General features: G+C 60.8%; 2 protein-coding genes across 2 annotated transcripts; both read right to left on the bottom strand.

Moving 5' to 3' along the window:
• Positions 1–4,501: 4,501 nt before the first annotated feature.
• LOC102377682 (zonadhesin-like) lies at positions 4,502–8,069 on the bottom strand. Its single transcript, XM_025191489.1, has 10 exons — positions 8,009–8,069; positions 7,918–7,920; positions 7,748–7,780; positions 6,509–6,547; positions 6,367–6,399; positions 6,225–6,257; positions 5,935–6,115; positions 5,716–5,751; positions 5,204–5,254; positions 4,502–4,645 (listed from the first exon to the last, which is right to left on the bottom strand). The coding sequence occupies exons 1-10, from the start codon at positions 8,067–8,069 to the stop codon at positions 4,612–4,614; spliced, it is 504 nt and encodes a 167-aa protein (XP_025047274.1). The 3' UTR covers positions 4,502–4,611.
• Positions 8,070–12,542: 4,473 nt separating this feature from the next.
• TESPA1 (thymocyte expressed, positive selection associated 1) lies at positions 12,543–22,152 on the bottom strand. Its single transcript, XM_014525531.2, has 11 exons — positions 21,925–22,152; positions 18,155–18,363; positions 17,282–17,324; positions 16,813–16,868; positions 16,490–16,543; positions 15,935–15,971; positions 15,747–15,845; positions 15,254–15,462; positions 14,050–15,050; positions 13,331–13,415; positions 12,543–12,973 (listed from the first exon to the last, which is right to left on the bottom strand). Exons 1-11 carry the CDS (start codon positions 22,029–22,031, stop codon positions 12,849–12,851), a joined length of 2,025 nt encoding a protein of 674 aa, XP_014381017.1. The 5' UTR covers positions 22,032–22,152; the 3' UTR covers positions 12,543–12,848.
• Between the last annotated feature and the right edge of the window lie 3,984 nt (positions 22,153–26,136).

The following is a 26,136-nucleotide window of genomic DNA, read 5'->3' on the forward strand; positions in this document are numbered from 1 at the left end:
TGGGATGGGGGCAGCGGGACCGCCAGGCTAGCGGGTGTGCTCCGGGGAAGGGTCGGCCGGACGGGAGGCACGCCAGGGAGGCACTCGGAGCCTGGAAGGTGGTCGGGCGCAGGGAGGTGGGCGGCTCAACGCAGGAGCGCCCCCTACTGGCCCGCCACAGTGGACACATTGAAAAGAGTCCAGCAGAGGGCAACAAAAATGGATTGGGGGCTGGGGCACATGACTGGTGAGGAAAGACTGGGGGAACTGGGCTTATTTAGTCTGGAGAAGAGGCGACTGAGAGGAGATGTACTAGCAGCCTTCAACTCCCTGCAGGGGGTTGCAAAGAGGATGGAGCTGGACTGTCCTTGGTGGTGGCAGGTGACAGGACAAGGCGCAATGGGCTCAAGTTTCAGCAAGGGAAGTTGAGGTTGGATATTAGGAAGAATTTTCTCACTAGGAGGGTGGTGAAGCACTGGGACAGGATACCCAGAGAGGTGCTGGAAGCTCCATCTTTGGGGGTTTTCAAAACCTGGCTAGACAAAGCCTTGGCTGGGATGATGTAGTTGGGGCTGGTCCTGCTTGGAGCAGGGGGTTGGACTCGATGTGACCCCCTGAGGTCCCTCCCCACCCTCATGTGCCCTGATTCTGTAACAGGACGTCGCAGCAGCAGCACCTACTTTCTTGCACCAACTTGAGATGGACCAAGGGCTGTCAGTGCAGCGTCTCCCCTGCCCTGCCATCTCGCCCCACAGCCCCAGAGCTAAGAGGTCACCCTTCCAGAGGGCAACCAGCACTAGGCTGCTGTCCTGGAGCAGACCCGGTGTTAGAGAACGTGGCCGCCTGCTTTCAGCATATGCGATTTGTCATTAAAAAGCAGCGCTGTGGCCTTCCTGGCGCTGGAAAGAAGTGTTTCTAGCAGCTCGGTCTGTGCTGCTTAGACAGGGTGATTGAAGTTAAGCTGGAACGAGGCCCCTTTGCCCCGAGCAAAAGGGGCCACACACTGAGTAGCACCGATACCAGAGCAGGCTGCAGTTGACATGCCGTCGCTCCGGCTCCAAGAGACCGGCCCCGACCCTGGAAGGGCGCTAGCAAGAGAGCGTGAGCCGCGTTGGCAGGGAACCGCAGTGACAGGAGCCCCGTTTCCCCGTCTCGCACATCATCCTCCGCTGACAGAAGAGCTGTTGCTGGAACGGCCTGCATGCACATACCTGCGCTCCGCTCAGATCTCGCTGACCTGGAGCCTGTCACTGGGGAATGCTGGATGGAAGAGACGGCTCCGAAACGAAAAACAACCGCCGCACGCTCTCCAGAGCCCATCCAGACCCGGGGAAATGGATGGGACTCATTCCACGCCTCCCCCCAGGACCCTGTCGGCCTCTTTGGTGCTGTTCCTCTGACTAACGATGTCTCAACTTTCCATTACATGGCCGACAGCCCCGAGATGGAGTTCAGCCTCTGCTGGGACTTTGTCCCACCAGGCTGGTGCAGCACTTTTCCATGCAAAGGGGTTGATTGGGATATAACTAAAAGAGCCTCTGCAAAATGCTGCATCTCAGGATGCAGCTTTTGGTTTCGAAAGCAAGAGGAGGTATCAAACTGGGGGGGTGGGGGGGTGTTATTTCCACTGTGGTTAGCAGCTCAGGCTGGAATCAAGTCACCGGCAGCTGTCGGTAGAAGCAGCAGAGTCCTCAGGGGCTCGGGGGTGGCAGGCTGGGCCTAACTCGGGGAGACCCCCTTCATAAAGCCAGTGCCTGGGTCCCAGCAGGCTCCCAGAGCATGCCGTGGGAAGGGAGGTGCTGGGTGAGCGTGGTCCCCTGCCTTCACGGCAGCCAGCTCCCCAAAAGGGCCTTTTCATACCCTCGCACACAGGCACATGGGGGCACGAGTCGGCAGCGAGGGCACAGCCCTGCCAGTGCCCCACCAGTGCCCCACCAGTGCAGTGGTTCACAGAGCCTGGGCCAAAAGCCATGCCCTGTGGTGTAGAAGAAAGCAGGACCCCACTGCCTGACCTGGGGGAGGAACAATGGCCCACAAAGCCCTTGGCCTCCCCCCACCTTGACCCCAAACCCCTCTGCGCTCACTGGCTCCAATCTCTTCCGCCCTGGCTGACTGCGAAGGGCCCGTGTCGACCTGTTTACACTCTCTAGGCACTGGCAGGACATTCATTTTTCCAGCTCTGGGGAACTTCCCATGTTCCAGGAGTTGTTAAACATCACCGAAGCCCTCAGCTCAGACAGCTCCTTGGCCCTGATGCCTCAGCGTCTCAGCAAAAAGCAGCCCGTCCAAGAAGCTGAACTCAACCCAGGACTGCCTGATGTAGCAGCTGCGGGGTATCAAATCATAGCATCGTAGAAAATGAGGGTTGGAAGGGACCTCAGGAGGTCACATCTAGTCCAACCCCCTGCTCCAAGCAGGATAAACCCCAGCTAAATCATCCCAGCCACGGTTTTGGAGCACCAGGGTAGGAGCGGTGGGATGGAGCCACTGGCACAGAGCTCACAATGACCCTGTAGGTGCAGGTGGCCACGTCTCCAGGGCCAGGACAGCATGCTTCATCCTGTGGATTCGCAGTGTCTCATTCAGTTCAAAGCTCTGGGCTGCTCCCATCTGCATGGGGCCACTCAGCCATGTCAACCCCAAAGTGGCCCCATGCAGATGGGAGCAGCCTCGAGCCCCTCCAAGAATTAATTCTCCCTTCCCCTCCAGGTCCCTGCACCTCTCAGATGCAAGTGCGGGGGCTCCAGGCCCCACATCCTCCTGTTCCTTTCCCATTGCGTTTGAGTTGGACTATCAGAGCCCAGCTCTCAGGGGCATTGGGAAAACTGGACACCTCCTCTGAGCTGCCCATCATGTGCCCATCCGAGACAGGGAGCTGTTACCGTTCCTTCGCTGTTTGGTTGGAAAGCTCTCTCCAACATAGCCAGGACCATGAAGCTTGGGGTGTCTCCATCACCAGAGGAGGCCTGGGCAGCTGCCTGTGTGGCAGGTAAAGCAGCATTGCACAAACCACCAGGATCCTTGGGTTTCCACAGCTCCATTTCTGGCCTCTGGTCCCGTCTCATTCATGTGAGCCAGCAGTGTGCCCGTGTCGCCAAGGCTAAGGGCATCCTGGGCTGCACTGGTAGGAGTGTTGCCAGCAGACCAAGGGCAGTGATTCTTCCCCTCTATTCAGCACTGGAGGGGCCACATCTGGAGTCCTGCGTCCCATTTTGGGCCCCCACTACAGAAAGGATGTGGACACATTGGAGAGAGTCTAGCAAAGGGCAATGAAGATAGTTCGGGGGCTGGGGGACATGACTGGTGAGGAGAGGCTGAGGGAACTGAGCTGATTTAGTCTTGGGAAGAGAAGACCGCGGGGGGCTGAATGGTGGTTGCACCCTGCAGGGGGGTCCAAAGAGGATGGAGCTGGCCTGTTCTCAGTGGTGGCAGATGACAGAAAAAGGAGCAATGGGCTCAAGCTGCAGTAAGGGAAGTTGAGGTTGGATATTAGGAAAAACTTTCTCACTAGGAGAGTGGTGAAGCACTGGGACAGGTTACCCAGAGAGGTGGTGGCATTTCCATCCTTGGAGATTTTTAAGCCCTGGCGAGACGAAGCCTTGGCTGGGATGATGTAGTTGGGGCTGGTCCCGCTTGGAGCAGGAGGTTGGACTAGATGTGACCTCCTGAGGTCCCTTCCCACCCTCATGGTCTCTGATTCTATGAATAGTTGTTCTCTTTCTTAAACAAAATATTAAATGGATGAGACACCCAACATGGGAAATTTTCAGGCCAAGCCACCTAGGTCTGGCATGGTTTCTCTAAGCAACTGAAAACTGAATCTCAGAATGGCCACCTCACCTGTAGGTGACATGACCGACTCCAGCTGTAATCAGCTATTTCTCTGGTTTAGGCCTCAATAGTCAAGGGAAGCTATGAGTGATTCTCCATGGGTCAGGAGTCACTTAAACCAACCTCTCATCACAGCACTGGTTTACAAGTTTAGGTTAGATATTAGGAAAAGCTTTCTCACGAGGAGGGTAGTCAAGCACTGGAACAGGTTACCCAGAGGGGTGGGTGGCATCTCCGTCCTTGGAGGTTTTTAAGACCCGGGTAGACAAAGCCTTGGCTGGGATGATCTAGTTGAGGCTGGCCCTGCTTGGAGCAGGGGGTTGGACTAGATAGGACCTCCTGAAGTCCCTTCCAGCCCTTATGGTCTCTGATTCCTCGTGTCCACCCCACAGCTCGCAGGGATTCCTGCCACCTCTGCACACCAAGGGACAAGGGATCAGCCCCAGGCTCCACTTACAGCCCACCGGGAAAACCAGGCTTCCCTGCCAGAGAGAGGCAAAGAGTAAGCGCTCTAAGACTACAGGGGATAGGAGGGGGAGGCACTCCCCCGGGGTACCGTTCCCACCCACCACACCCGTGCCCTGTTGGGGCTTCTCCTGGCCCCTGAGGACCATGGGATGGTTGAGGGTGCCCGTAAGGCACTCTGGAAAGGTCACACACCAGGGAGGACACACGGGTGCTGGATGCTTGGGGCTTTATTAGCGGGGTTGACAGAAGCTGGATCTCAGCACGGAGCTGTTGCAGCTGAGGGGTCCCACGCAGGGCACCGGCTCCTCAGCACTGGGGCTGCCTGGGCCGCGATCACCCATAAAAGGGCCGGCACTTCCTTGCGCACCTGGGAAGCGATGGGAACAGAAGCCATGAGCTAGGGCTGGGGAGATGCAGGGACCCTCTTTGTCTCACCTCCATGGGGATGCCCGGGAAAAGGTCACCATGGCGAGTCATAAGGCTTGCCAGAGCTTAGGTCCAGCATGCCCCAGCCCCCGTGTCACACGGGGGCAGAGAGTGGAGGCTGGAAGGGAGAGTGACGGGGGCTGAGCAGGGTGTTTTCCCCCATTCCTCGCTCTCTTGCAGCCTCCAGCATCGAAGGTCCAGGGCGTTCTGATCCAGAGGCCATGCCCTTCACTCCTGCTCGATAGCTTTCCTCCAAGAATGGATCCAACCCCTTCTTCCCCAGGGCCTGGCTCTGCTCTGTGCATGGGGAGGGGTCACCCCTGTGCATCCATGCTGTGCTCCAACGGCCCCGAGCACTGCGGGCCCTGCTGCCCCACGGCCAGCAATAATGGATCAACACCAGTCCTGAGAGGCCCCTCAATCCCATCTCTCCACCCTCTCCCTCCCTCATGCCCACTCCCCTCAGCCCCAGCCCCCATGCCTGCCCCTTAGTGCTCACCGTCTCCTCATCCAAAAATGCCTTGGATGAAACGTTGAACTCTGTGTGATGCTGCAGGAGACATGAGCACGGAGGTAACAGCACAGCCCCTGGCCCCGGCTGCTCCTCCCAGCCTGAGACCCCCTTCCCACCCCCAGACAAAGGCGACAGCACTTGGCTAGCATGCCATTAGGGCCCCAAAGGCAGCTTCGGTCTCCCTAAGCTGAGCTCGGCCTCAGGGATAGCTTCATTTGAATTAAGAGTCCACAGCTGCTATCAACCCCTGGGGATGCGCTGGGGCAGCCATGGTGCTAAGACCCCTGGAGATGCCTACCCTGAGTGAGGCCAGGATCCGCAGGCGGATGGGGGTTACCGCCAGGCTGGGGGTGGGGAGCAGCAACATCCAGCAGAAACCCTGGGAAATGCAGGTCTCCCAGGGGCACTACTCCCTGGACTCCCCACCCTGCCCTGGGGCTCATCCCGTGGCACCCCTGGGAGACCTTGGACATGCACACACTGGCTCCCAGACTCACCTGGGCTGAGAGGTGACAGGGCCGGAGCAGTTGTAGCTGCAAAAGAAGAGGAAGATGGGGATTTTCCATGGGACTCTCAGATGGGCCCAGACCCCAGAGGCACCAGGGGACAAACACAGCCGGGACACGGCTACATGCCACGAGCATTATTGGCATGCTAGCTCAGCAGGTGTGAGACTGGGCCTGGGGCTCAGGGAAATCTCCCTCCAAGACACTTACGGGAACTGTGGCCTGGGTCGGCTGCAGCCAGGGAAGGTGAGGTGCCTGACACACGTGTCACAGCAGAACTGCCAGAGCTTCCACGCCTTCCGGACCCTCGCCGCACTGGGCCTGGGCTTGCCAGGGCAAGGGGTCCACGGGACGCACCCAGTGCTGGTGGAAAGCGTCGAGGTCGAGGCAGCTGAAACGAGAGAGAACAGAAACCGTTTGCACATGCGGCACTTTAAAGGCACCCGGACGCCAGGGAGACCACGGCCCCTAGGACTCGCACCCAGGACTCCCAGACTCACCAGTGCTGGTGGAAAGCGTCGAGGCCGGGGCAGCTGAAACGAGAGAGAACAGAAACCGTTTACACGTGCGGCACTTTAAAGGCACCCGGACGCCAGGGAGACTGCGGCCCCTAGGACTCGCACCCAGGACTCCCAGACTCACCAGTGCTGGTGGAAAGCGTCGAGGTCGAGGCAGCTGAAACGAGAGAGAACAGAAACCGTTTGCACATGCGGCACTTTAAAGGCACCCGGACGCCAGGGAGACCACGGCCCCTAGGACTCGCACCCAGGACTCCCAGACTCACCAGTGCTGGTGGGAGGCATGGTGGTAGTGGTAGGTGCAGCTGGAACAGAGGAGAGAGATGTGATGTGGGGCAGCTGGATCCCCCAGCCCCAGCCAGACCCAGGGGCACTTACATATGGTGTGTGCCAGCGCTTCTATCACACGTCATGTCCCCAACCAGAGCCAGCCTCAGTATCGAGGGAGAGATATACCTCATGGGCCAATGATTAATGGGCCCGCCACCCACACTATTCCCCTGCCTACGTCCCAGCCCTCTCCAGCTGACATGGGCAGGTCCAGTCCAGGCAGAGCCAAGGCCAGGCCAGGGTGTGACATGCAGTGGTTTTACACTATGCTGCCCAGCCCCAGGTATCTGGGGAAACGTTTGTTCACCAGAGCGCCCCAAGGGATGACTAGGTCGAACGGTCATAAACTACTACAAGACCGTTTCAGGTTGGACATAAGGAAGAATTTCTTTACTTTCCGAGCCCCCAAGGTCTGGAACAGCCTGCCGCCGGAGGTGGTTCAAGCGCCCACATTGAACACCTTCAAGAGCAAACTGAATGCTTATCTTGCTGGGATCCTATGACCCCAGCTGACTTCCTGCCCTTTGGGCGGGGGGCTGGACTCGATGATCTTCCGAGGTCCCTTCCAGCCCTAATGTCTATGAAATCTATGCGCTGAGCTCCTTTGGGCAAGGTGCCCGGAGCTACCTTTACCCACCCACGCTAGGTCCCTGGCAGAGGGGCTGGATGGGCTCTCAACCACAACCTCACTTCAAGGAACTAGATGCAAACTCTGATCCTTGCACCTTTTTCGGGCCATGATGGCTACAACAGCATCCCGGCCCTGCTCTCTGTTGCCTCCACCTCCCCCTCTGCCCCCGTCCGAGCACTGAGGCAGTCAGAGTCCCCCTACCTGACACCCCTTTCCCCCACCCAGTGCTCCCTGATCCCCCCAGAGATGCAGTGAGGCTGGCAAAGCATCCTCTGGATTCCCCTGGGGTGGCCGGTGCCCTCCTGGGGGATCACCAGTGCCAGAGATGATTCCCAGCTGCGGGATGGACCCTGGCAGCCACAGCCCTCACCAGGGAGGCCTGGGGAGGGGTCCCTGCTCTAGGTTACGGCAGGACTCAGACTGGGGTCTGAGCAGAGTGGCCTCGGTCTCACCCCCGGCCTTGGGAGGGTCCCATCTCTGCTGCCCTGTTATCAGGAAGGGCTGAATACCGACATGGCGGGATCCTGTGCCTGTGGGTACTTACAGGGGCTGTCAGATTCTGCCGGGATCAGAGTTGCTGGGAGCCCCTTCTCCGGGCACAGTGCTGCGGGGTGCAAGCTGAGATCCCCCCTACCCCCGTGCAAGGCAGGGAAAAAGGAGTGGGAGTTCACTAGCACGAGGGTCAGCCATAGGGGCTGGAATTGGCCCTGTTACTCCCTGCATGCCTTCCTGCTGCCATGTCCCCCAGACTCTGCTCCCTGCCCCATGCTACCCTCCACCTGGCAGGGCAATGGGCCGTACTCACGCCCAACCACCAGGCTGCAGGTGACGCCCGCCAGTGCCAGGAAAACCCAGGGTTTCATCATGGTGAGAGGAGACAGGACAGAGACTTAGGGAGTCTTGTCCAGCCGAGGTGTGCAAGGCTCAGGCTGCACTCGTTGCCTTATATAGGTGCCAGGCACCAATGGGAGGAGCAGGGAGGGCCCCAGGGCACTAACGACTGGGCTAACGAAGGAGGAAACACCTGATGGGTAAACAGCCCCCAGGACTTGCAGTGGAAAGCGACAGTTAGGCTGGATTAGCTGTGTTGGCCCCCTGCCCTGGGGATCTGGATGTCCATGGGTCCCCTTGTCTCCGTGCCCAGGCTCAGATGCCCCTACCACCCCCCAGACACCCCACGCAAGGCCCAGGCTTCGCTCCAGCCTCCCTGGCACACACGGAGGCCACAGGGACCTTCCCCACTGGTCCCCAGCAAGGCCTGTCCCATTCTGCTTGCTCCAGAGGTATAGTCCGGTGGGGGTGCCCAGATCCCGAATGCCAAGAGCCAGCCAAGAACCACACACGACATGGATCTAGTGACGGTCTGAGCATGGCTGCCTGGGTCCAGGCTGGTGTTTAATGCCACAATTGAACTGGAGTCCATGCTCACTGCTGAAGGAGAGTCCCCCAGCCGGGCTCATGCTCATGTGCACAAGTCCAGCTTCTGGGCACCAGGCAATTCCTCCCCTACCCCAGCAGGATCGAGGGTTTCTGGCTGAGCCCCAAGCTTAAATGTCTCCCCTGCCGCTTTCCGCTGCTTCTTGCTCTCAGTCTCTTCATGCAACATCTCAGTCTCCCCACTCTGCTCTCTTTTCCCCCACCCAGTCGCCATGCCCTGTCCCTGGCTTCAGCTGCTCTCCATGCCCATCCCCACCTGGCCTGACCTGCACCAGCCAGGGCTGCGGGCGTAGCCCTGCCCAGGCCCAGGCTAGAGCATCCTCTGGGACCATGTGCATCCCTCCAGGGACCATGTGCAGAACTGGGTTAACTTTCATGGATCAGCAAAAAGCACTTTCTGCTTATAACCTCCCCCAGCCCCACGTGCACCAGCCGTCAAGCAGCTGTAGGCATGAGGGCGCTACAGGACAAGCTGCCAGGAGTTTTTTGTCATAGGAAAAGCAACACAGCTGTAAGCAGGAGGCTTAGCTTACAGAGCTCCTCAGCCACCCCTTCAAAGAAAGGAGCATGGTCTTTGCACCCCACGCAGATAATCAGCCAGCCTCGAACCCCTTTGCCCTTCTCTGGGCAGCCAGAAAGGCTCTTTGGGGCTGGCCCCATCACAGCAACAGGGCAAGCTTGCTGGGGTCACTTTGTCCCCCCTACTGTAAACTGCTCCTGCAGCCAGTCTGCCTCCCTTCCCTCTCTCCTTTTAAGCACTAACCTCAATGACCATGGCTGGGCTTCTCCAACAAGGGCAAGACAACATCCTTCCTAGGCTCGTCCCCCCTGGCAGGGCTGGACTGCTCAGGCTGGGATTGAACAGAGCAAGAATGAAAAACCCCACCCGAGGCAGGCGCTTGGCCTAGCCAAGGAGAGTTAAAGTCTGGTGTGAGCAGCTTAAGACAGGGTCATGGATAGGAGAGAGGCAGCGCTAGGGTTCATCTGCTCCAATGAGTCTGGATCAAGTCAGAGCACTGGATGCAACTCAGCACCCAGCCTGGGGACAATGTAACCCTGCTTGATCCCAAGGCAGCCCCAGATGGGACCAAGGGACAGGATCCGCTGCCACAGACTCCAGGGGATCACTCTGAGAGCCCAGCACATGCCACGTGTGTGTCCTCTGGGAACAGAGCAGCCCCTCTAGTCGCTGTGCAGAAGGTGTCTGGTTCTCTGGGCACACAGAGCGGCTGTGTGCAGGGGGCAAACCTCCCCAGGGCCGGTGCCAGCCCACCCGCGGCCCAGATCCAGCTCTGCCTGAAGGGCCTGATGCCACACACGGAGCCAGAGGCAGGGATTAGCAGGGGAGGGGGGGGTTTGCAGAGCAGGGGCGGAGGTGCTGGGGTTTCTCATAGGTGGGGGAATCACAGTATTTGCCCAGGTTTGGTTGGTGCCTGGAGCAGGTCTGTAAGCAAGCACCCCCCACACCCATGGCAGTTACTGGGGGACCAGCGCCAGCTCGGGTCCAGGCCCAGAGGCAGCGCGGTTCTTGGCTTGCTCCAAGTCCAGGAAAGTGTTTGGGATTTGGACATATCCCAGCCTCCCCCTCCCCTGAACTGCAAACATTGCCCTCCCTCCCCCAGCTAATCCCCTGTTCCGGCTCCAGGGGTGCAAAGCTCTTGGCCTCCAGGATGCGTGCTCCCAGTGCCAAACCTGGCAGGTGGAGCTCAGCCTGGGCAGAGGTGCCCACGCAACTCAAGTGCATCAACCCCTGCCCCGGGCGGGCTGTGCTGTGTGTCCAGGGGCTGGGGCTGGGACCCCGACATCCCCAGTCTGGGGCTGACCGCAGCATTGGAGAAACACAGAAGAGTGCGGAGAAGCCACAAGAAGGATTTGGGGGGACAGGACAGGACAGGACAGGACAGGACAGGCAGGAATGGGGAGAGCGCCGGTGTACAGCTTCTCCGGGGGTGGGTGGAAGTGCCCCTGGGGGACCCTGGTCAGATGTCTCCTCGGGCACTAAAAAACAGGACCCCCGGGCAAGGACAGACACAAGCACTAACTGCTCCACGAGCCCTGGCTGCAGCTCTGCTAGCCGGGGGCATCCCACTGGCCTCTTGTGCTGGGGCCGTGGAGAGCTAGGGTCTGGCCGGGCTTGCACAGCTCACAGCAGGTTTGGCCTGAGTGGGGGTGATGGGCCGTGGCCCACCCCGGCTGTGCAGGCACAGGGTTCCCACGGGGTGTTTTGGGGTGGCTAATGTTCGCTGGCCCTGGTCCCAGGAAGGCAATGCTCCCCATGCATGTCCTAAGGGCTGTTTACCCACCAGGAGTTTCCGCCTTCGTTAGCTTGGTCGTTAGTACCCTGGGCAGCCCCCCCACCCAATGGTGCCTACATAAGGCAGCGAGCGCAGCCCAGGTTACCCCAGGTCCTTCATGCCATGGCTCAGTCCTGTCTCCTCTCCCCATAATGAAGCCCTGGCACTGCTGGGAGCTGCCTGCAGCCTGGCAGCTGGGTGCGAGTTGGGCCCATTGCACCCAGGAGGAGGGGGATACTGGGCGGAGTGGGGGTGCAATGGGGCTGCCTCCAGCCCTGCCCTGCACTGAGCCTCACGCCGGCACATCTCCTTCTCCCACTACAGAGGCAGATCCCAGCCCCACGGGCTCTTCCAATTCCAGTAAGCACCAGCTCCACTGAAGAAAACCAGGCTCATTTCCTATTTCTCAATGCCCATTTCTCAATGTCCATTTCTTCAAGGCACTTCTCATTCCCTGGGCTGGTGCTTCCCTGGGTGGGCAGAGAGGCAGGGCAGGGCCCTGGAGGGCAGTGGGGGCAGGAGGGCTGGGAAAGGCTGGGCTGTGCATGCCCGGATCCTGACCACAAAAGCCTCTCCAGGCCCAGACCTTGGTCCGAACTGCTTCCTTCCTCCTGCGCCCTCCTTTTACCTAGTCCCAATGTCTCCCCCCAGCCCAGTGAGTCTGGACATCTACCCCTGCCTGGACCCTGGGGAGCTTGCACTGAGTGGGGCTGCGGTGGGTGGCATTTCCAATGCAGTTGGGAACTTTTTCTACTTACTGGGGAGGCTGGTGGGCGCTGCAATGGGGCTCTTCTTTGGCCAAGGAAGGGGTGAGCATGGTGGGGCAGGGATGGGAGTGGAGGAAAGCACCTCATGGGCATGGGTTGGCCTCTCAGGGCTGGAATCACTGGGCCTGATCCAGCCGCACCGGCTTCATGAGGGGCCACAGGGCAACCGGTGTCGTCAGAGAGCCGCGTGGATGGATAGACATGTCAGCAGACCACACGGTGCCCCTGGCAGGGAGCATTCAGGTCCCCCAGGCTGAAGCAAGGCATGCACCCCCTCCACCAGTCCCGGGGTCTGGGTGCAAGAGATGCTCCCACCTGAGCATGCTGCTCCTGCACACCAAGGGCTGAGCGAGCGCTGTGCCCCTCAGGTGCTTGGGTTGGGGGTTGCATGAGATTGTCCCCTTCCTGGCACAGAGCAGAGCCAGGCTCTGGGCACTGCCATGGTGGCCCTGTCCCGGGCTTTCCCACAGTGGCAGGGCACAGCCAGGCCCCGTGTCTCGCTGGTGACAGCCCAGCTCATGGCCTCTGTCCCACTGGTCTCCAGGTGCTAAAAAGCCGGAGCCTGGTGTGGGATCCCTCGGCCCCTTCAGCCCCCATGACCGCTCCATACCAATATGCAGCCCTGCCAATATAGCCTGAAGTGAACGATGTCTGCCTGGTTCTCAAGCCAAGAGTGCCGGCCGCCAGCCCCCGCATGGGACCTGGGGGCTGCCGCCTGCCCCAGGCAGCTCAGAGGGGTGATGCTGCCAGCTGGCAAGACGCAGCTTGGTGCCCACCCCTCCCGGCCTGGCGAATGCCACCCTTATGCCACACATGACTGCAGGCGTGCCCAGACTCTCCTCTCTCCGGTGCCTTTATTTACAGTGTGCAGGGGCTGGGCCCAGGCGGGGCTCCAGCCAGCCTAGTGTTGTGCTTTCCAAAGTGCTAGTGCCACCGTGACCGTCCCCCTGGGGTACACGGGCTGGGGCAGGGACCTCTGTATATCCTGGTGTGGGAGCCAGCAGGGGATACACCAGAACTGGCAGCTAGAGCTCATGACCAGAAACACAGAGGACAGAGCCTTTGGGGCTCTCGCGGGGGACGGGGACCCGCCAGGCAGGTGGAGCGTGCGGCTGGGATCTTCCTCTCTCAGCTGGGGGTCCTGCCCCTACACCGCCTGCCCCGGGGGCAGCAGGGGATCCGTGAGCTGGGCCGTGGGCGTCCGCCCGGGCGCTGGCTCCTCCACGAAGCCACTGCTGTCGGAGCGGGAGCTGGTGGCATGCAGCATCAGACCTGGAGCAAAGAGATACGCGCTGGCACCGAGCACCTCTCGCCTGGGCTCTGCCCCCGGCATAGCATGGGGTGGGCCATGCTATGTGCTTTCAGGCCCCACTGGGCTGGATACAGGGTCTGAACCCTGGTTTGAATAAGTCCTATATCTCTGTGACCCTTGCGGCTTGCAGCTGGGGGGGGAGGGGGACGACCCTGCCTGGACATCCCAGGAGCAAGCTCTTCGGTTCCTAGGGGGTGGAGAGATGGGGAGTGTCTAGGCCCAGCAGCCTCGGGACGGGACCCCCATTGCCCACCCTGCAGGCAGACCCCATGCCAAGCAAGGCTGCCACCCCGCACTGGGGCTTCCTGCCCACTTACGTTTCCGAGGCTCCACGAGGGCCGGAGCAGAAGGGTCGGCCTCCGCCGCGGGCGCGTCTCCCTCGTCCTCACTCGCACTCGGCACCTGGAAGCAAGAAGCCACAGGGCTGGGTGCGGGGCAGGGCAGGCGACAGGAGGGTCTGCAGATGGCAGGGCCCAACCTGAAGGGCTGCTGGTGCTGGAGGGGACTGGGGGTACCATCCAAGGGGGCTTGGTGGGGGGTGCCCACATGTATCAGTATATGCTGGGGTGGGGGGAGCCTGTGTGCAGGGCAGGGTGGGCAGTGCCCAGCCCTGCCTGGGAAATGCTTCTATGAGGACAGACACCCTCAAGCCCCCAGAGACCCCCCAGCCATGGAGGGAGACCAGCCCCACTGGAAGCCATGACTTTAAAGCCTTAAATCACTCGTCCCCTTCAGCCTGAATCACTGCTAACACACCGGGGAGATTTACCGCTCCAGATCCCGCGGCCTTCGTCCTCGGCTGACCTGTGCCAGGGACTCTCCCAGCACCTCTCCAGCTCACCGCTCTCCCCACACCCCCTCTATCCTGCCTCCTTGGTCAGGGCTGGCTCTGGGCTACCAGGAGGGACTGTCCCCACATTCATCCCATGATAGGGCACCACTGAGAGCTGGCATTGGCCATGGCTCCCACCCAGGCACCATGGCTCAGGCCTGGGGGAGACGTGCCAGCTCCTCGGGCTCCAGTGATACTACCCACCTCTTCCATTTCGAAGGACTCCGCCATCGGGAGAGACGGCTCTGGCACCCAGAGGGCACGGCCACCTGTGGCACATGATGCCGGAGTCTCCCCCCAGGAGGGCATGGCCACCTCCTGGGCTTGGGGACAGGCTGGCTGGCCCCATGAAGGTTTGTCCTCTATCTGCCACCGGTCCTTGCTCAGAAAGCCCCCACCGGCGTCAGCTCCTGGCGGGCCCCACAGGGCAGGCATGAGGCCTGAGTGATCCCAGCTGCAGGTGTCAGGCAGCATACCCCCTCCGTGGCCTTCTCTGTGCCCCCATGTCCTCCTGCCAGTGTCTGTGGCCTCGTGGCACAGTCCGGGCAATGGGGCAATGCTAGCCCATGGAGCGGCACTGCCCAAGTTGATCTTCTGTCCTGCAGTGCAGCCTGGGGTGTCCCGGTAGCCTGAATCACCCAGCTCCTCCACGTGTCCCCAGTCTGTGCCGGCCACAGGTCCCACGGGGTCCCAGTGCAGCCCCGACACTGCAGGGAGCCTGCTCTTCCCTGATGAAGGAGCTGGGGTGGCCTCGCCTCCATGGCAGAGAGGCAGTGAAATATCCCCAGCCGTTGGCTCTGCCCTGCAGGGGCCCTGGCACCAGCTCAGGGACCCCTTGGGTGCAGCCCACTTCATGCCTTCTATGTTGGCTCGGTCGAAGCAAAACCACCTCTCCCGGGTCCTCTCCATCACCTCCTGCACCACTTGGCCCAGGCTGCTGCGGCGGCACCCAGCGTCTCCGCCAGGCGACTTCTCGGCCTTGGGCGAGGTGTACAGGCACATCTTGGACACGGCTTTCTTGAGCCGGTCTACAGGTGACAGGGCCTCCGGCTTGGCCGGGACCACCCGCAGGTCGGGGATGTCCGTGGAGGCCCAGAAAAAGCGGGCGGGTGAAATCTTCTGCACCGGGGTCTTCGAGACGTAGGAGTAGAGGCAGAAGAAAGCGTCCGCTGTCACGGCCAGTGCCTGCACCTGCTGAAACCGGCCTGGAGCAGGGGGAGAGGCAGGTCAGGGGTGCAGGGTCCCTGGGTTCCCACAGGTGGGGAAACTGAGGCACGGCATTGTCCTGCCCCAGGCTGCACAGTGGCAGAGATGGGAGTCCAGGGGCCAGTTCTAACCCCTGGGCATCACCCCCCGCTGCCACTGAGACCCAGGGCTTGCCCCCCAGCCGGGCAGATGGGTCGCTTACTAGCCAGCGTCAGGCAGGGATCCTCCATCTCCATGCGCTGCACTTGGGCCTTCAGGAAGAGCTGGAAGTCGATGCCCCGGGCCTGGGAGGGAGCAGCGAAGAACCGGGCGGGGATGCGGGCCGCGGCTTGCAGCTCGTCCTGCACGAAGCCCAGGTTGTAGAGGATCTCCTCCGCGTCCTCCTGGCACCTCTCCAGGATCTCCGTGATGCTGGGGGGGGAGCACAGCCAGGGGCTGGGACTATGGACCCCCATAGACTGTGCCCGTGGCCACGCACCCCGCTGCCCACCCCTCTCCACCCACCATGCCCACCCCCTCCATCCTCCCACCATGCCCACACCATGCACAGGCCATGCCCTGCCCTGCATGCTATACTAGGACCCTGGCCTTCCACATGCCATCCCTGCCAGGACCCACAGCCCACACCGTGTCCAGCCTTGCACCTTTGGGGCTGCATGCCCCGCACAGCCCTGCCTCCAGCCTCAAGGCCCTACCTGGAGCTGGTCTTGTTGGTACCAGTGGAGAGCGCGCTGGATGCCATGCTCTGCCCAAGGTGGAGGTGTCGCTTGGCCCAGGGGCTCTCCAGCAGGGCCCTGCCAGGGGAGAGCCAAGGGGGCACATGTCACAGAGAGCACTGCCCCCTTCCCACCCCAGACTGTGAGTGGAGGGCCCAGACACTCACCGGCCAGAGGCTCTGTCATTCCTCGGAAGAAGCAGAGCTGGAAAGAGACGGAGAAGCCATGAGCAAGAAGGGGTTCTTGTGTCCCCGAAATCCCAGCAAGTAGCTCCCGGGGGCTGCATGGGGCAGGGGCCGGTCCCTGCAACAGCAAGGCGCTCACCAGCCCGGGGAGAGCAAGCAAAGGGGAGGGCAGTGGGGCTGGGTTGTGGGATTGAACTGATAGAGGCTTGATTATCATAATTAAAACTAATTAGCAGCCTCAGGGTAGCTGTTAGCTGGAGGACTAGGGGGCCTGGTAGGAGGCAGCATTTGGAAATGCAATTGCAACCCAATGGGTGTCAGGGGAGTTGACTACTTTGGTGCCAGCTCCTCCTGTGCGCCCGGGGGGTGCCCACGGCTGGACAGGAAACCCCGCGCTCTCCCGGCTGTGAATCAGGCCACGGAGGTCACACGAAGCTGCTATGCGGCAGTGAAGCTCAGTGCCCGGGGGTCTGGGCCTGCCCCAGTGTGGCCGTGACCCCAGTGCCGGGCAGGTGTGAAACGGAGCAGGCCTGGTACCTTCTGCCCCCAGTGTCAAGTCGTCTTCAAAGCTGGTGACATGGCTGCTACCTCCTGCAAGAGAGAGAAGACGGGGTCGGTGTGGGAAGCCAAGCCAGGGGCTGGGGGCTCCCCCTTGTGCTAGAAGCCAGGACCCCCTCCCAGCCCCACAGCACTAAGCCACAAGTCAGGCTGCGTGCCTTGCTGATCTGTCCCCTCCCGCCGCGACCCCTTCCTCACTGGGCCGTCGGGGACCCCAGTTTTCAGCTCTGTCTGAATCAAGGCCTGAGACTGACTCACGTGCCCCCAAGACAGCCGGGCAGGGAAGACCCCAAGCCACCTACCATAAGGGCCAGGCACGCCGAGCTCTTCGGCGGGGTTCTCCATGGATGACCTGTGTCTAAAAGACCCAAGGATCAGCACCAGCCCTTCCAGCCTCCACCCTGCCCCTTGCACCCCTGCTGTGGGCCACGGTCCCCTGTAATCCTGCTGTCTGCATGGCCCCAGGGGCACAGACACGCAGCAAGACCCCCAAGCCCCAGGGTCCTTGGATGGGGGGCTGACAGACAAGAGGGATGGACTACATGTGACCTCCCCTGGGTGGGCTCGACCAGCCTGGCTGCTCTTTCGTGGGATCTGCCTGGATTCGCACCAGCCCCCGGGAGGTCAGAGCCAGGGTCCCAGCCATGCCCGCTCCTCTGTCCCAGGCATCCAGCTCCCCATGGAAGTACCAGACCCCTGTCTCCCCCAGAGGACTGCCAGGCCCCCGACCTGTGGCTCCCTGCCACCTGCCAGCCGTGCAGCAGGACTCACCCACAGTCCTGAAGCCAGGTCTGGATCTTGCTGGATGAGCTTCCTGCGGAGGCAGAGAAAGGCCCAGGGGGGTGAAGCAGACACACACACATGCAAGCACATGCAGGCACTGATACACCAACATGCACAATTCCATGTGTGGGCACATGCATGCATGCATGAAAACCTGTGGGCACACAGGTGCACACATGCAGGCACAATTGCACATACTTGCAGATGATAGGTGCACACATACGAACAGATGCATATGCAGGCACAATTACATGCACCCACACCTGCACACACACACATGTGCACACGCATCCCCACATGCATGCACAATGACATGTGCGCACACACGCACGCACACACATTAATACATGCATACACACATGCATGTGCACACTTGCACCATGACAGGTGCACACACATGAACAGATACAGAGGCAGGTGAAATTACATGCTCCCACACATGAATACACACGTGCATATGCATGTCCCCACATGCACGTACCAATACATGCATACACACATGCATGTGTACACACGCCCAATAACAGGTACGCACACATGAAAAGGTGCATATGCAGGCACAATTACACGCACCCACACACACACATCCCCACATGCATGTACAAGGACATGTGCACACATGCACACACACCTGTATGCACTACTACATGCATACACACATGCATGCGCACACCTGCACAGTGACAGGTGTGCACCCATGAACAGGTGCACATGCAGCCACAATTGCACATACCCACCCCCACATGCACACCCCCACATGCTGCACAATTACATGTGCATACACACCCATGCACATGTGCACATGCAGCCACCATGACACATGGCACGTGTGCCCACATTTGCCCCCTGCTGCTCTCCCACCTTCCAGGAAGACATCGTCCAGGTGCGGGGGCTGCAGTTCGGGGGCATCTTGCATGGCAGCCGCGGCCTCGTCCTCCACCACGGTGGTGCGCCAGCACCGGCTCTGCCGGGCCCAGGCCCGCCGTTTCTCCCAGGAGGATGGGCTCAGCACTGATGGGCCCTCCATAGCCGGCTGTGGGCACTGGGGGCTCCTGAGTGCAGGCAAGGTCCTGAGGGGAATGAGAAAGCAGTGAGCCCCTCCAGGTTGCATCCACATCCCTGCTCATGTCCCGTGGCTGGGGCACATGGGGTCCAGAGCTGCCCAGGAAGGAGCCAGCAGTGGCTCTCGTCTCCGTGGGGATCATGGGCACAGCCAGAGCAGAGCCCATTTCACTGCCAGGCAGCTGGGCACCACCTGGATCCTGCCTGGTCCCCCCCAGAGGAATTGCTCAGGCTGTGGGCCCTGTGATGAAGAGCCACATGTCAGGAGGCTAGAGCCAGGGCCGTGGTGTCTGAGAACTGAGGGGGCAGAGCAGCGAAGAGCAGCGCGGCCTGGCAGTCGGAGCATTATTGCCCACTGCTCTGGGGCTGGGCAGAGCACAGGGCCTGATATGTGCGAGTGAGGTGGTCGGAGAGACGGGAACCTCGCCAGCAGAAGCAGGACACTGTCACGCCTTGGGTTGATCCCTGCAGCCAGCCCATTCGTGGGTCCTTAAGCTGAACCACCCGGAAAGGACCCCCAGCCCCTCTTGTCCCTGCCCATGGGGATGGGCACAGAGCCGCATGCTCCTACAGCCCAGCAGGACGGAGGAAGGGGAGGCCAGGGGATGTGGTGCACAGCCCGGGAGAGCCTGTGGAGGTCTGGGCTCAGCCCCCTGCACCACCCTGGCCCGGACACTACTGTGACCACAAGGATGCAGGGTGGGGGGGATGGAGCCGCAGGGGAAGGCGTTGGCAGCTGTGATACGGGCAGGGGGAAGTGCTGCGGTGGCCCCAATAGCTCCTGCAATGGAGCTGCAAGGTCCTGGCTCGCACAGGTCCAGGGGAAGGCTGCTCTGAGGCATCCCTGCACCCAGCAGGGAAGGGCCTGGCCCAGAGCCCCGTCACCCCCACTGACACAAGGGGGTGAACATAGGCTAGGACGGAGGGGCACTGGCAGGGCTAGGCAGGCGCCAGGCTGCAGCATGAAGCAGTCAGGCCATCTGCCCGGGAGAGGGGCTGGGGTCTGGGCAGCTGCTCCTCCAGTCCCACAACCCACCACCAAGGCCCCTCTATGGCTAGACCTCCCTGGAGGAGGGGGGCACCGTGCACCCCATCCCCAGGAGGCCAGAGAGCGGCTGCCCACCCCTGCAGGGAGTAGAAAACCGTGCCCCCCGCCCACCCTGGAAATTCCCGCTACATGACAGCCCTGCAGAACCCAGGGGTCCGGGGCAGGGCCGGTCCAGCCCGGTGCACCAGCTGCAGCTCCCGAAACTGCTGCCAGTGCCCTACAATGTGAGCAATACCGCTCATCTCTCACGTGACCCTGTAACATCCCCTTTTTCCAGGCTGCTGGGTCCCATCATAGAATTGGTGAACGTGAGGGTTGGAAGGGACCTCAGGCGGCCACATCAAGTCCACCCCCCTGCTCCAAGCAGGACCAGCCCCAACTACATCATCCCAGCCTGGGCTCTGTACACCTGGGTCTTCAAAACCTCCAAGGATGGAGAGTGCACCACCTCTCTGGGGAACCTGTTCCAGTGTTTTACCACCCTCCTCATGAGAAAGTCCTTCCTAATAATCAACCTCAACTTCCCTTGCTGCAATGTGAGCCCATTGCTCCTTGTTCTGTGTTCTGCCCCCACCAAGAACAGCCCAGCTCCATCCTCTTTGCAACCCCGCTGCAGTGAGCTGAAGGCTGCCATTAAATCCCCCTCGGTCTTCTCTTCTCCAGACTAAATAAGCCCAGTTCCCTCGGCCTCTCCTCACACGTCCTGTGCCTCAGCCCCTGAATGATTTTCCTTGCCCTCCACTGAACTGTGTTCAATGCGTCCACATCCTTTCTGTGGAGGGGCCAAAACTGGACGCAGGACTCAAGATGTGGCTTCACCGATGCTGAATAAAGGGGAAGAGTCACTGCCCTTGATCTGCTGGCACCGCTCCTACCAGTGCAGCCCAGGATGCCCTTAGCCTTCATGGCAACACGGGCACACTGCTGGCTCCTATTCAGCTTCCTGTTCACTGTAGCCCCCAGGTCCTTTTCTGCTCCCGGCCTGATCCACTCAGCACTGGGGCTGGGAGTCTCTGAGGATCTCAGCCCTGAGTGGCAGCATCTGGATGGCCTCTGTCCTGCTTCCCGGCTCAGCTGGTGTAAAGGCCCCCGGCGGAGGCAGGCAGAGGGGAGCGTGGGGTCTCTGACTGCCCGCTGCAGGGAGGACAGGGGATGCTCCAGGCTGGGGGGCAGAGGGGGTGCAGGATGCCTGGCTGATGCCATTAAAGACACAGAATCCACTGATAAGCGAGGACACTGAGTTCCCCCCCATATATGCAATCACCTGGTTCCACACCAAACAGTACACCAACCACAGGAGAATGGCTGTGGCCATGCGTACTGTGAGCCAGCGAGTCCAGATCTCGGGTCCAGCACAGCCATCAGCCTTCAGCACACATCCTGGCAGCCTGAGGGCTCTAGGCACGGCCCTCGCCGCCACCCCCCAGTGCCCGGGCCCACAGTGCTTCATGGTGGCTGCTGCAGTGAGACTTGGATGCAGCCTGGACATGGCAGGTTCAGGCACGGAGATGCCCTGTCCTATGTTTAAATTGATCATAGCCAAGTCCAGACCTTCCTGGGGGACCTTTCTGGCCAGGGACACGCGGGCAATGGGACGCTATCCACAGGGGTCGTGGCAGGGTGCCCCCAGGGCCTCATTGCTCACAATGGGGGCAAGTGCCCTGTTTGGCCGGCACAGCACAAAGTCAGCGCTTGGGGCCGGAGCCGAGCTGGCGGTGCAGAAAAGGCTCCTCTGATCTGGAGAGTCCAAGGGGACACCGGTCTCTCCGATCTGACCTCAGCACCAGGTTGGGACATGCACCCGCTGCCCAGATCCCGGGCCCTGGGGGTGGCTGTGGCCTCCTCCAGAGCTCTGCAGAGCAGTAGCGACGGGGAGGCTGGTTCCCGAGCTCCAGGCAGGAAGGGGAAGTACATTGAAGAGCTGGCCAAGGTCCTTCCTTCACTCCCGCCGGCGTCTGGCTGGGCTCTCGTCCCGGGGCAGAGTTTGTAACCCCCCCAGCCAGCACTGCAGCACAGCCAGGAGCTCGTTCCTGGCTCCTGGGGGAAACCCAGGGGCCGTGCCCTCCCCCACCCCCGTGTGCCTATGTAGGGGGTCCCAAGACAAATCTCTCCAGCCCCGGGAACAGTGAGCCAGAGGCTGTCACCCAGCATGGGGGGTGTTTCACTAGGTCCATCCAGGGCAACAGTGTGGGAAACCTCATCTGAAAATCCCACAGCCAAGCTTGGAGCAGCCTGCCCCCACACCCCCGGCATTGGGCTCTGGCTCCCGGAGGGGTGCTTTGGGCGCAGGCCGAGAGAGAGGCCACGTGGTGAGCCTGGGCCAGGGCTGTGCCGGGGGCAGAAACTGGGGCGGGATTCAACCTGTTGCAGCCAGGAAGCCCCGCGGGGCTGGTGCACCAGGGAGGCTGCCGTGGCCCCGGGCTTCCTCTCATCCTCCGGAGCAAAAAGGCCAGGAAGGAAATTTCCTTGCCGGGTCTCTCCCACCCCACCTCGCCCAGCCAGGGTCCCAGGGCTGTCTCACCATCCACCGCCAGCTCTGTCTTCTGCCCCCTTGTCCCCAGGCCGAGCCCCAGGTTCCTTCGCTTCCCCCAGCCCGCTGGCGCTCAGAGCAGGTGCCACGGCGGACATGGCGGGTGGCTTTGCAGGGGCCACACTCACTGGGATGCAGGGCGCCAGCGTGGCCAGGGTCGGCGGGAGGAGGATTCGCTAGCCGGGGTCCTTGGCGCAGCACGGTGCCGTGCGCCTGCCAGCCCCCGCTGCGCCTGTCGTCATCAGACAGGGAGGAAGCCACGCTGTTGTGAAGAGGAAATGAAAAAAAATCAACAATGAGACCTCAAACGTTGGCCCACATCCGCTGCCACGACGGGAAAAAACTCAATGAGCTGCCCACGCTGGCCCAGCAGCTAATTATAGCCCAGCCTTGCTGTAGTGCAGGCGCCGGGGGCAAGCAGGGGAGTGAACCCCGGGTCCTGACTCTCTGCTCCCCCAGGCCACGCTCAACCCCTTGGGCCCAGCTGAAATGAGTCCCGGCTCCGTGCCATGCTCTCCCTCCATCAGCAGCTGGGGAGGGGAAACTGAGGCACACCAGTTGGTGGCAGGGCTAGGAGGGAAACCCTGTGCTCCTGGGTCCCATCTCATGACTCGTGCTCAGGTTCTGTCCCCGTGTCCTGACCTCTGTGCCAGAGCGGGGCTGAGCCTGGATGCCAGGTGCCATGGGGCAGAGAGCTGGGTCCTCAAGTCCGGCTGGCAGAGAGGCCCCTCCACCCGCACCCCGGCTTTGCTCAGCTGCTCCCATCAGAGCCCGGCCTGGGGAGAAGGGATCAGAGGGAGTCATGCAGATGGACGCCTGGCCCCCATGGCAGCAGGACGTGGCCGTGACCTTGCTGGCCCACCAGCTGGATGCCTGCCACGGCGTGAGAGCAGGGCAGCACAAAGAGATGCAGCATCTCTGTGCCTGGCCACAGCTGCACTGGATTGAGATGGGTCCCCAAACCGGTTGGGTCACAGATGCGTGTGTACCGGAGCAGGGGGTTTCGATGAGACTCAACCAGAAACTCTCGCTTTCTCAAGGCAAGGCTGAGCCAAGAGGCTGCAGAGGCGGCAGGGAGGGCAGGGCCTGCTTGCTGATGAATGTGGGTGCATGAGCATGGGGACCCAAGGGACTTAGGGCCACGCACAGTCGTCTGGCCCCAGCCTCTAGTGACCTGGAAGTGGAGAGGCCCAGTCATTGTTTTGGACGTCAGGGCTTCATTATGCACCGCAGCTTCCCAGAGCCGTCCACAGGGCCAGGCATGGAGACACCAGCCCAGAGCATCACCTGCTCTACCCCGCCTCGCCCACGCAGCCAAGGCCTCGGAGCGGCTGGGCGTGGGCGGCACTGCTGAGCTGTGACAGTGCCAAGCCATGCCCACGCCTGGCCCCGTGCAGCCCCAGCCGGGATGCAAGCTGTGGGCAGACTCCCAAGACTGGGGACCTTATCCATCCTGGGGTCCCGAGACCCCAAAGCCAGGGGGCCTCAGCTTTAGCTCCCCGAAGCACATCATAGTTTCATAGTTTTAGGGTCGGAAGGGACCTAATAGATCTTCTAGCCCGACCCCCCGCCAGGGCGGGAGAACAACAAAAGAACCCTAAACAAAAAACAGGACTCAAATGAGTCCAGCCAGGTAAGTATCCAGCCTCTTCTTAAAGATCCCCAGGGTAGGGGCCAGCACCACCTCCCTTGCAAGTTGGTTCCAGCTCCTAGCCGCCCTAACTGTGAAGTAGTTTTTTCGGATGTCCAATCTGTACCTCCTCTCCATCAACTTGTGCCCATTACTCCTTGTTATGCCAGCGGGGGCTAGGGGAAACAGCGTCTCCCCCAAACCCTTCTGGTTCCCCCTAGTGAGTTTATAGACGGTCACCAGGTCCCCCCTCAGCCTTCTCTTGTGGAGGCTGAATAGGTTCAAGTCCCGCAGTCTCTCACTGTAGGGTCTGCCCTGTTGTCCCCGGATCATGCGGGTGGCCCTCCTCTGGACCCTCTCCATGTTGTCCACATCCCTCCTGAAATGGGGCGCACAGAACTGGACACAATACTCCAGCTGCGGCCTGACCAGCGTCGCATAGAGGGGGAGGATCACCTCCCCGGCTCTACTCGAGATGCACCTGTGGATGCACGACAAGGTCCGGTTAGCCCTGCCGACCATGACCTCGCATTGTCGGCCCATGTTCATCTTGGAGTCAATAATGACACCAAGATCCCTTTCCGCCTCCGTGCTCTCAAGTAGGGAGTTCCCCATCGTATAAGTGTGCTGCTGGTTCCTACTACCCAAGTGCAGCACCCTGCACTTGTCCGTATTGAAACACATCCTGTTCCTGTTTGCCCACCCCTGTAACCTATCCAGATCCTTCTGCAATCTCTCTCTCCCTGCTAGCGTGCTCACCTCCCCCCAAATTTTGGTGTCATCAGCGAATTTAAACAGGTTGCTTTCCACCCCAACATCAAGATCGCTGATGAAGAAATTGAACAGCGCAGGCCCCAGGACCGAGCCCTGGGGGACTCCACTACCCACCTCCCCCCAAGTCGAGTATGATCCATCCACCACCACCCTCTGAGTGCGACCCTTCAGCCAATCTGCAATCCATCTGACTGTGTAGGCATCTATGCCACAGTCGCCTAGTTTATTAATTAGGATGGGGTGAGAGACGGTGTCAAAGGCCTTGCTGAAGTCCAGAAAGACTACATCCACCGCGACACCTGCGTCCATGGCCTTTGTGACCTGATCATAAAAGGCAATCAGGTTGGTCTGACATGATCTCCCCCTAATAAATCCATGCTGATTGCCCCTGAGCATCATCTCGGATGCCGGCCCATCACAAATGTGCTCCTTGATGATCTTCTCAAAGAGCTTCCCCAGGATTGAGGTAAGACTGACGGGCCTATAATTGCCCGGGTCCTCCCTTTTCCCTTTTTTGAAGATGGGGACCACATTAGCTACCTTCCAATCGTCTGGCACCTGGCCCAAGCACCACGATCGCTCGTAGAGCCGTGCCAGGGGCCCTGCAATAACCCCAGCCAGCTCCCTCAGCACCCTGGGGTGGAGAGCATCCGGACCCGCTGACTTGAACGCGTCCAGCCCCTCCAGAAGCTCTCTAACCCGGTCCTCCCCAACCTGAGGTCTGAAGGTGATCCCCTCGCGTCCGGCTTCTATCACAGCAGGGAAGTCCCGGTCCCTGCACAAGAAAACGGAGGTGAAGAATTGGTTAAAGAGGTCCGCTTTATCCTCTGACGCAACCACCAGATTGCCCTGCATATCCTGCAGGGGCCCCACATTACCCGGCGCCTTCTTCATCCTCCCAATATATTTGAAAAAGGACTTTTTGTTATCCTTAATCCTGGACGCTAATCCGAGCTCTATATCCGCCTTGGCCTTCCTAACAGCCTGCCTGCAGGCCCGAGCAGAGGAGCAGAGGAACATCCAGATGCACATCCAGATGCCCGGAAAGTTTTTCCTGATTGTCTTCTCAGCAGAAGACCAGAGAGAAGCTGCTTGGGGCTGTTCGGGCCCAAACTGGTGGCAGTAGTAGGCTGTTTTCCCCTTGACGGGGCTGAGCAGAGGCTGAAGCTGGGCGGAGATGCCCGGAGCAGGAATCTTGCAGGAAGATCGCGGCTCTTGGCCTGGAGCTCAGCGCCTCTTCCATCCATCCTCCTTGCATCAATTATTCAAAGCCACGAGCAGGGCAGGGCAGGCCTGGCTGTCTGCAGCAGCAGAGGGGAGGTTGCATGGGGTCTGCTGTAAACCCATGTCTGGTTATTTCTGGGGCCCTCTCAGCGCTGGATCCTCTGGGAGGATGATCCAGGGCAATGCATCAAGCAGAGCAGACAGGGGCTGTGGGACAGGTTGTGGGGGGTGAGCTGGATGCTGCTGCTTGGGGGGAAGGGAAAGGCCGGCTTGGGGCTGAGAGGTGAGCTGTGCTGTCCCATAGGCTGTGTGGACATGGGAGCACACGCGGCACCAGGCTTTCCCCACTTCCTCCTGCCTCTGGGTGCATGTGTGCATGCATGCACATGTGTGTTCCTGCCGTGCTGGGGGATCCCGGGGCTCTGGGCCCCACAGGACCTAGCGGCTGCGTGAAGATGCCCTGGTCCCAGGTTGCAGGGGTGGGGACCATGCGGGTGCCGTAATGGTGGGGACAAGGCCCCTACCCCACCCGTGCAGCAGACCCTGCAGCTCAGTGACCTATTTAACTGAGCGGT

The sequence above is a fragment of the Alligator sinensis genome, unplaced genomic scaffold, assembly GCF_000455745.1.
Source record: "Alligator sinensis unplaced genomic scaffold, ASM45574v1 scaffold149_1, whole genome shotgun sequence".
In the NCBI taxonomy this organism is placed as follows: domain Eukaryota; kingdom Metazoa; phylum Chordata; order Crocodylia; family Alligatoridae; genus Alligator; species Alligator sinensis.